This window comes from Oncorhynchus keta, chromosome 10, assembly GCF_023373465.1.
Source record: "Oncorhynchus keta strain PuntledgeMale-10-30-2019 chromosome 10, Oket_V2, whole genome shotgun sequence".
Lineage (NCBI taxonomy): Eukaryota > Metazoa > Chordata > Actinopteri > Salmoniformes > Salmonidae > Oncorhynchus > Oncorhynchus keta.
The window spans coordinates 52294483-52305232 of record NC_068430.1 but is presented as its reverse complement, the minus strand read 5'-3'; the positions used below and the strand labels follow the sequence as shown (position 1 = coordinate 52305232).

The window sequence follows — 10750 nt, the reverse complement described above, 5'->3', positions numbered from 1 at the left end:
TTGTGGTTGCAGGTTCACTTGGCACATCTAAAGCCTTTTCTTTTGGGGTATTGCTATAGGCCACCAGGTGCTAACAGTCAGTATCTAAATAATTTGTGAAATGATTGATAGTGTATGTGACATAAACAGAGAGGTCTACTTTCTTGGGGACCTGAATATTGACTGGTTTTAATCAAGCTCTCCACTCAAGAGGAAGCTTCTTACTGTAATCTATGCCTGTAATCTGGTTCAGGTTATTAATCAACCTACCAGGGTGTTTACAAACAATACAGGATCAGGACTGTCCAAATGTTTCGATCACACTTTGTTCTAAATCTATGTCCGTACCCATTGGATCACAATATAGTGGCTTTATCCAGGAAAGTCAAAGTTCCAACAGCTGGGTCTGAAATAGTGTATGAGATCATACAAAAGATTTTGCTGTGACTCTTATGTAGATTTTGCTGTGACTCTTATGTGGATGATGTTAAAAATATTTGTTGGTCTGATGTGATTAATGATGAGCATCCAGACGCTGCACTTGATGAATTTATGAAAATGCTTCTTTTAATTATTGATAAACATGCACCTGTTAAGAAATTGACTGTTAAGTGTTAACTGTTAATTAAGGCTCCATGGATTGATGAGGAATTGGAAAAACAATGGTTGAAAGAGATGGGGTAAAAGGAGTGGCTAATAAGTCTGGCTGCACATTGACTGGCTTACTTTCTGCAAATTGAGAAATTATGTGACTAAACTCAGCAAAAAGAAAAATAACTTTATTATGAAGCCAAGATCAATGATATAAAGAATGATGGAAAAAAAACTTTGGAGTACTTTAAATGAAATTACGGACAAAGACAAATTCAACTCCATCTTTCATCGAGTCAGATGGATTATTCAACACAAAACCATTTGATGTTGCCAGTTATTTTAATGATTATTTATTTGGCAAACTTAGGCAGGAAATCCCCACAACGAACAGTAAGCAATTGTATTAATGCATAAAAATAGTGAAAGAATAGCAGTGCGAGTTTGAATTTTGTAAAGTTAGTGTGGGAGAGGTGGAAAAATTGTTATCGGTCAATAATGACAAACCTCCTGGCATTGACAACTTAGATGGAAAGCTACTGAGGATGGTAGCTGACTCGATAGGAGTGGCTATCTGTCATCCTTTTAATCTGAGCCTAGAGGAAAGTATTTGTCCTCAAGCCTGGAGGGAAGCCAAAGTAATTCCGCTACCTAAGAGTGGTAAAGCGGCTTTTACTAGTTCTAAAAGCAGACCTATAAGCTTGCTGCAATCTCTTAGCAAACTCTTGGAAGAAATTATTTGACCAAATACAATGCTATTTCACTAAACAAATTAACAGCAAACTTTCAGCATGATAATAGAGAAGGGCACTCGATAAATGACTGATTGGTTGAAAAAAGATTGTGGGAGCTGTACTGAGATTTCAGTGCGGCCTTTGATATTATTGACCATAACCTTTTGTTGAATAAACGTATGTGCTATGGCTTTTCAACTTCTGCCATGTCGTGGATTTAGAGCTATCTGTCTAATAGAACTCAAAGGGTTTTCTTTAATGGAAGCTTCTCTAATGTCAAACATGTAAAGTGTGGTGTACCACAGGACAGCTCTCTAGGCCCTCTACTCTTTTTGATTTTTACCAATGACCTGCCACTGGCATTAAACAAAGCTTGTGTGTCCATGTATGCGGATGATTCAACCATGTATGCATCAGCAACCACAGCTAATGAAGTCACTGAAACCCTTAAGTGCTAGACCTCAGCTGAATCTAGTAATGGATGGTGTGGCTGTTGAACAAGTTAAGGAGACTAGATTACATGGAGATTGATTCTAGATTGTAAACTGTCATGGTCAAAACATATAGATGGGGAGAGGTCTAGCCGGTATAGATGGGGAGAGGTCTAGCCGTAATAAAGGGATGCTCTGCTTTTTTGACACAACAATCATAAAAGCAAGGCTGTAGGCTCTAGTTTGGTCTAATCTTGATTATTGTCCCGCCGTGTTGTCCAGGTCTGCAAGGAAAGAGAGTTAAGCTGCAGCTGGCCCAGAAAAGAGTGGCACGTTTTGCTCTTAATTGTAATCAGAGGGCTGATTATAAATACTATGCATGCCAGTCTCTCTTGGCTTAGTGTTGAGGAGAGACTGACTGCATCACTTATTTCTTTAAGAAAGAATGTGTTGAAAATCCCAAATTTTTTGCATAGTTAACACACAGCTCTGACACATACACATATCCCACCAGACATGCCACCAGGGGTCTTTTCACAGTCCCCAAATCCAGAACAGATTCAAGAAAGCGTACAGTATTACATAGTCCTTATTGCATGGAACTTCCTTCCATCTCATATTGCTCAAATAAACAGCAAACCTGTTTCAAAACACAGATAAACACCTCGCTGCACAACGACTCTCCCCTATTTGACCTAGATTTGTGAGTTTGTGTGTATGCATTGATATGTAGGCTAGCTGTGCCTGTATGTAGTTCTGTCCTTGAGCTGTGCTTGTCTTTTGATGTTCTGTATTAAGTCATTCTTTATTATGTCTCATGTTTTGTGTGGACCCCTTGTAGTGTAGCTGCTGCCTTTGCAACAGCTAATGGGGATCCTAATAAAATACCAAGTACTGAATGTGTGATAGTCATACTGCATATTCATTTTCTACAACTCTTTGCGTACACGCTGCGTGAAACCACATACAGTACATGTGGAAAGTACACCCCATAATGACAAAGCAAAAACAGGTTTTTAAAATGTTTGCGAATGTGTTAAATTAAAAACAGGAATACCTTATTTACAAAGGATTCAGACCCTTTGCTATGTTACTCAAATTGAGCTCAGCTGCATCCTGTTTCCATTGATCAACCTTGAGATGTTTCTAAAACTTGATTGGAGTCCACCTGTTGCAAATGCAATTGATTGGACATGATTTGGAAAGGCACACACCTGTCTATATTAGAAACAGGGTTGTGTCGAGGCAGAAATCTGAGGCACACATTTTATTCAGCTTTGTTCAATTGTATTCTTCATACTATAAAATAATGACACGGAATAATAAGTAAATCTTTTCTGCTAAATGAACTAGTGCAGCCCATAGCCATTTGGCATAGTCCAAAGGACTTAACATAAGGACAACTCAGAGTATGCTATTATTTTCCTCTGAAATAGATTACATTTTCTACATGCTTCTTTAGACCGGTCTAAAATAAATAATGGATTTAGGAGTTGTGGAAGCCAGGAGATGCTAAATGTGTATGTTCATTAACTGTCAATTGCCCTAAGGCCGGCAGTTAGTTGCTTGACAATCACTGGCCAACAAATTTTTTTTTAAACCACAGGCCTAGTCTCCACATGTTATTGGATTGTCAACCTTGCAGAACCAAAAATGGGTCTCTGTTGAAGGTTGTGGGTCTTCCAGCAGGACAACAACCCAAACACACATCAAAAAGCACCCAGGAACAAACATTGAACTGTTCTGGAGTGTCCAGCGATGACTCCAAATCCGAATTCCATCAAACCTATGGCGAGATGTGAAAACAGCAGTTAGTGGAAGGCACCACTCGAGTGGGCCAAAGAAGAAGCTCTTTTATGGCTACAAGAAGGCACTTTTTTTGTTTTTTTTATCTCAAGTATTAGTTCCTGGGTGCCATTTTGTTTTACTTAGCTTAATTAGGCTAACATTGTATTTTTTTTTTAATGGTTCTGAAATGGAATTATTTTAGAAAGGTACAGGGGTGCCAATATATTTGGCCACCACGATCTTAGTTAGTACTAGACAGGTTATTTACTGTTTTGTGATTGTAAGTAACTATGTTCCATTGAGATTTGGATAGTATTATTTACTAGGGCTGGGAATGGCCAGTCACCTCACGATACAATATTATCACGATATTTAGGTGCCGATACGATGATGTATTACCATTTTCAGAATGATATTTGTATTGCGATTCAATACTATGATTTTGAGATTCCATGGTCCAAATATAATGCTCACTATATGTCTGCTGCAGAGGGACAAGAGAGAGCCATGAGAAAGTTAGTTTTGATCAGTCAGGGAAATAAAAGCTCCCTATTTAGAAAGTAGATGGAGAACAAGCTATGAAGGAAAAATACAGAAGTTTTGGTGCAAAAATAATATTGCGATATTGTCAAAATAATACTATACTATATATTATCAAAAATAATATCCCGAAATGTAACTATTCCCCCCCCCCACCACCTTCTTGCTTCATGTCCTTGTTATTGTGGCTCTAAAGTACACAAAATACATGTTTATATGTTCCTATATTTGCATTGTACATTGTGAATAAAATACAAGACAACATACCCGTAGGGGAGTTTAGAATCCCTACATGTGTTTTCCTTTCATAAACCATCCCCGTAATGTTAAATTAATGGATTCAAATAAGATACTCAAAAGCATAACATGTGAAAATAATGTATAAGAATGTCTGGGCTTAACTAAAGCTTCTCTTGGTTGCAGTGTGGCGACCCGTTCAAAGACGAAAACCTTGTCGTCCTCAACGGGACCAAGGAAGAGGTGGAAAAACTGAGGGAGAAAATGGAGGAGAAGAGGGCCAAGGCCAAGGCAACAAAGGTACACATTTGTAGAGTTTTCTAATAAAAAATGTAGACATGCATTGATGTCAGTGAAAATTGTACTTACTGTAAGTAGAAGTAAAGATTCTCCCCTTACAGGTTATGTCAGTTACCTGGAATTTACTGTAACATTAACCACGTTTCCATCCAACCATTTCATGCGGGTTAATTACATGATGCATAAAAAAAAGTAATGTGCTGATGGAAACATGAAATGCCGGTACAATTGTATAAATGCCAACAAGACAATTTGTTCATTTGACATGGTGGAAACTTTTTGTGTCGGTAAAATGAATTGTGCGTGAAATGGCGGTGGAAACGACTTTATTAGCAAATATTGATATAATAACAAATCATATTGATGTAAACTTGGAGTCATGTGGCGATATGTTGTGTGGTCCTCCCACTACGATTTGGGAACGCGTGCAGTTTATTAGGATACATAACTTTTTGTGTTTTTTATCATAAACTTCACATGGTGGTGAATGTGCAAGGTGATGCGCTTGATGCTCCTTTCCAATAAATATCCAGGGTCTTATTCTGGTGACATTATGATCCATGCTTGGCTGCCGTTTGACAAATACAAATAATATCACTCTTATCCATAATCTCATAATGTAGGTAGCCTACCAGCACTGTATCTGCGAGCTGTTGGCTAGAGCGCATATGCCAAGACCAGAGTGGGCACATTTTCTAAACAACATTTTGTGACAAAACCATCAGTAGAGTTGAAAATGTGATGGAAACCCATTTAACTTGTATTTTTCATTCGGTGCATGGGAATTTAGCAACAAAAGTATTTTTTTATGTGCACTATGTCATCACGCAGAGCCTTTTATCCGCACAAGGTCAGTTTGGTGGAAACAAGTCTCTGGTGGGAAAATGTCCATATTGTTTGATGCAGATTCAAGAATATATGCATGAAAATCTGTCGTCAATTGGATGGAAACTTAGCTAATGATCTTTTTTTTTCTAGAAACCAAAGAAGAACAAAGTTGCAGAGACTGTTGCCGAGCCATCTGACTCAAAAGGTAGGAAGTGACGATGATGCTTGACAAATATCATATTTTGGTTTTATATACACACAGGCAGAAATTGGTGCAACCAGTTTGCAGAATGAATTACAGTTTTGCTTTTCTATATTGGTATTGCCCCCCGCCTAGCTCAGTTGCCACCCACTTAAAATAATTTGGACTTTCAATAGAATTGAATAACATTTTTGGGATACCCATGTAGCGCTCCTGACAAATTGTTTTCTCAATTACAATTGAAATCTATGGGAAACACTGGTGTAAATACCATTAGAAAAGCATAACATGCCAATCACATCAACCTTCAGTCATCTAAGGTTATGTCTGACGGGGATCTACATAGTGATGGAAAATATGTCCACAACGGCCAATGACATGAGCTAGCAAAGTAACCATGCAAAGCTTGACCTTATTAGTTGCTCAAACACCAATTGCTCATATTTGTTTTGGCTGCTTTTGATTGCCTAATAGAACACATTTACATTGTATTATGTAGACTTGGGCTAAACGGCACCCTATTGCCTATGTATTGCACTTATTTTGACCAGGGCCCATACGGCTCTGGTCAAAATTAGAGCACTATGTAGGCAATAGGGTGCCGCTTTGTATTGCATGTATGTGTATAGGTTTGTGCCTTACTGGTTAGTTATTTATTTGATAATGCCCGAGAAGCTGGTGTTTGGAGGATATATTGTAGAGGGCCGGCAAACCGTGACAATATATCCTCCAAACACCTGCTTCGAGGGCATTATCGCTTTTATACACTGGGTTACCAACATATTGAAATAATGATTTTACATATTTTCATTAACGTTATCTTGATGAATTTTTTTCCATACCATTTCATCCATCCACAATAGTCGCGACACAAATCTAGGGTTGCTACCCAAACCAGATGGACGTTCGTTCTATCGGTTCGAGTTCCAGAGACGCGAACCCAGTCATTGTCTTTTTGTTCTGTATCTATGGCTGCAACCGAGTTGTTCGTTCTAAATGTTCCAATGCCATACTGGCTGGCAACATTCTAATCCCATGCTTGCTAGCTAGCCAACTACAGCTAATTTACAGTAATGTCAAACATTGCAGCCAGAATAACAGCAAAGTAGCTGCATTTGCGTTTGTTTAAGCTGTTTTGAAGTGATATTTATTTAAATACAGTGTATTCGGAAAGTATTCAGACATCTTGACTTCAAGGGGTCTGAATGCTTTCCGACTGCGCTGTACATCCAAAGCAATGAGCTAACGATGTACTATTTCCCCCCGTGCAAAAAATATGCTCTCTTCAGGACACTGTTGTTCAGAGAAGCTAGCCAACAATACAGCTAACACAGTTTCAAACTGGAGCTGGGAAGGCCGCAAACTAGCTGCACTTTGTTTTGTTTGTCCTGTTTTCTATTAAAAGGTCTTTGTATATATCCATAAAAAATTATACTGATTCATGATTTCAACTGGCTGTGAAAAGCTGCCTGCCTGTCTTATCCCGCCAGCTGTTCATTACTATGGGAAAGCTGCCGATCTAATTTGAATATTGAAACAATGTTGCAAATGTTCGGAGAGACAGACGGCAAGGTTTATACAAAACTCTGCTGTTAAACTAAATGTTAGTCTAAAAGAAATTAGATCATGTCTAGATTATTTTTATAGTGGACATCAATTTTATAAATTGCATAGCTGGGCTGATGAGACAGTGGATTGAGTAGTCAGATGGAACATGGTAAATAGGCATGGTAACTTGTGGAATAGATATCAGCTGGAATGCGCTTTTAGCACAGTGGTTAGAAACAGAAGGTCCATGTTAGCCTTTATGCAACGGGTGGGAATAATCCTGACTTACTGATTGGTTAAAACTGCATTCCGGCCAATGTCCGTTCCACATGTTACCATCCTCCAAACACCGGCTTCTCGGGCATTGTCACTTAAATATTGCACTCAAACTAACTTATAGCTTCAATGAGAAAATGTCTTGATCTGAGGTAGATGGATGTTCGTCAGGTCAACATTTGTTTTGACCCACTCCAGCCTACTTTGATTAGCTTTTGGCACATACAAAATGTTCAAATAATTCATCATATTCACACTATTGTAAAAGATTGTACCTCTCTTTTTAGACAGACAGGAGCTTCATGAAATGTTTTGGAAACATTCTGTTTTTCTCCCCAAAATGCCAGAGTGTTATAGATGTTTGTTAAAACGTTCTATGTATTTCTTGTTACCATTCATCTCTTTTGTTCCTATATAGAAAATCCAGAGTCCACTGAAACTGTTTCTTCAGAGGGCCAAACTTCAACACAAAATGGTGGAGACAACAGCCAGCCAGGTATTTGTGGTTTATTTTACTAGGAAGGGATACTTCAGGATTTTGAGGCCTTTTATCTACTTCCCCAAGTGTCAGATGAGCTCATGGATACCATTTATGTCTCTGCATCCAGTATGAAGGAACTTAGAGGTAGTTTCACCAGCCAATGCTAACTAGCATTAACTTAATGACTGGAAGTCTATATGGTATGTACTAGCATGTTGCCAGTTACTATAGACTGCCAGTCATTGCGCTAATTCTAGTTAGCAATTGCACTAACGCTAGATATTGCCTTTCAGACACTATAACCTCTCCATACAGTTCATAACTCAGCAGCATGATGTTTCTAACGTTATAACTGTCATTGTAATATTGAGGAATGCATTAAACCCTTAAAGTGTGTGTGTGTATTTGGGGGGGGGGGTTGAGATAGGCAGAAGACCAATTTCCATTTGGCACCAAAAAATTATATTTTATTTTATCCAATTAATGGTAATTGTGTCTTCTCCCGCTAGCAGTCCCTGAACCCCCTGCTTCTTCCAGCACCAAGGTGGTTACACCCTCGGCGGCAACCGGAAGCAAGAGGTCCATCCAGACCATGGAAGAGAAGTCGGAGACCTACAAATCTCTCTTCACCAGCCACAGTTCAGCCAAACGCACCAAAGACCAGACGTCCAACTGGGTCACCCACACCCCCTACCATTTCTAAATTACTTCACCTCCCCTAGATCACCACCAAGTGGTCATGGCAGGAAACACACAACCAGATTGTGTATTTGAAGGGTATCTATAAAAGGTTATTAATAACACATTCATAACCCATACTTAACACATTCATAAGAAGTACGTGAGCATTTCATAAATGCTTATGTCAACAACCGCAAGTTGATAAGTCACATTACTGCATTTCTGTGACGAAGGCAATATCAACTTGCTACTGCTTATGAATGTGTAATTATGAGGGTTATGAAGCTTATGTCGGCATCCTTCAAGTAAAGTCTTAAGGAAGTTGACATTTTTCTTATAGGTATTCTTGGCTCAGGTTAATGAATCAATAGCCTATAGGAAGCGCTATTAATGCTCCTTTTTCTAGGAATGGCTGTAATATATGTAGGTCTTATCTAGGTATGGATAGGTGTAGATTTGGCAAGTCATTATGGTTTGCTATGCAATATGACATATAAATGTTTTGAAATTATATCACAAGGGCCTAGTTTATTTTTTTTGTATAGGAAGTGGAATAGTGAGTGTTTTTGTAGTGTTCATTCAAAACATGCTTTCAATAAGCTCATTACTTATGTCTATACTCAATTTGAATGTTTCCTCCAAATAGCTTGTCACCCACCACCCATCAAAATATAGGTGGGAGAAAAGTTGTTTTATTCACATGTGCATATTTCATTTTTATTTAAATATTTACCTTTGATATACCTTTTCCCACTTTGTTTGGGTTGAGGGTTGAACAAACATATGTCAAAATAAAGACTGTCCTTTTACTTAAAAAATGCATTATTGTTTTATATGGAACAACATATTATTGTAGTGTGTACAAGTAAAGGTGCATTAGGTCGACTCAATACGGGATTTGTTGTCCCTTTCAATTTGTATTTTGGGTGTGTCGCCAAACTACTGCTTTTTTTACTGTATATTGTAACTACTGTACCTCACCTTTTCATGACACTGCAGGTGTTTTTCAGGTTTAAGAGTGGGATTATAGGATTTAAGGTATATTTGGATTTCAATTATATTAGCCTATTTTTAGTACACGACCATGAAAGTGTAAATGAACCCAAAAGAGCGCAAATGTCATTTAAGTCACACGAAGGTGTCAATGCTTTAATAATTCCTGTCACAAGATGGCAGCAGAGTTGTAACTTTGCCTTAGATTCTACTTAAGAGTAGTATAACTCTGGAACTCTACTCTGCGGATAACTAGATTATATTAATTTAGGATATGACCACTGGAAAAAGTCGCATTGGAGAATTCTGTTTCTCATGCAAGTAAATTAATTCAATACATTGTGTGTAGGTCTACTCTTTTGAGGAAAGCTCCTCAACGTTTCCATTTGATGTAGCCTATGCCCTAAAGGCCTGTCTACATACTCTGAGCTTTAATTCTCATTCTTCCCAAATCCCATGCCCTTGTAAAAAAAAAAGGGGTACCTTGTATTTTCTTCTTAATTATTAGGCATTTACATATAACCATCTTCATGTAGTCCTCAAATATGTATTAAACTGAAATAGGGCGACCATGCATTTATTCTCATGAGTTCATTCACATGACATTTCCACGGTACATAGTTTATACATTGACAGTCAAGAGAAAAAAATATTTTCTTTCAACGCAATTCTGCAAAAATAAATACAAACAGTATAGGCATATGGTTAGTCGTATGATAATGTGCATTGTGATTCGTTAATTTAAATGAAACTTTGAAGGAACGCCAGGCTATGCATTTTTGTTAGCCTTCAGCAGTTCATTGGACGAAAATTCGAATGCGTCAATGTGTTGTAGTAAGTAGTTTAGTTTACAGGTATTTCGCTATAGGCTATTCTTATCCTCTGGCATTTGACTTTGAAAATGCGACGATTTCAGGATATATATTTGAATCTATCTACCCTACACACGTTTACGATAGTCTAAACAATACATGTGATGTTAACATGGGACGGGGTTAAATTAGTCCAGTGGTTTAGGCTCAAAGAATCCCCACAATAAATTGTATTAGAACATTGAGCTGTAGTTGATCGAAAAGGAAAGAAACGAAAATGAATGGGCCTAAGCCTATATTGACAGCTCCTCACATGGTTTACAAAATGA

The 10750-nt window shown here is 38.0% G+C and overlaps 1 protein-coding gene across 2 annotated transcripts in view; it reads left to right on the top strand.

Moving 5' to 3' along the window:
* LOC118388940 (replication termination factor 2-like) overlaps positions 1-9434 on the top strand; it is a 40269-nt gene extending 30835 nt beyond the window's left edge. The window contains exons 6-9 of one of the 2 annotated variants that reach the window (XM_035778563.2): positions 4487-4600; positions 5579-5633; positions 7873-7950; positions 8448-9434. In XM_035778563.2, the coding sequence (XP_035634456.1) occupies positions 4487-4600; positions 5579-5633; positions 7873-7950; positions 8448-8638 (438 nt within the window). In that variant the 3' untranslated portion in view covers positions 8639-9434. Of the gene's footprint in view, positions 1-4486; positions 4601-5578; positions 5634-7872; positions 7951-8444 lie in introns of both variants that reach the window. The other variant, XM_035778562.2, reaches the window with a different exon arrangement.
* Positions 9435-10750: the final 1316 nt, after the last annotated feature.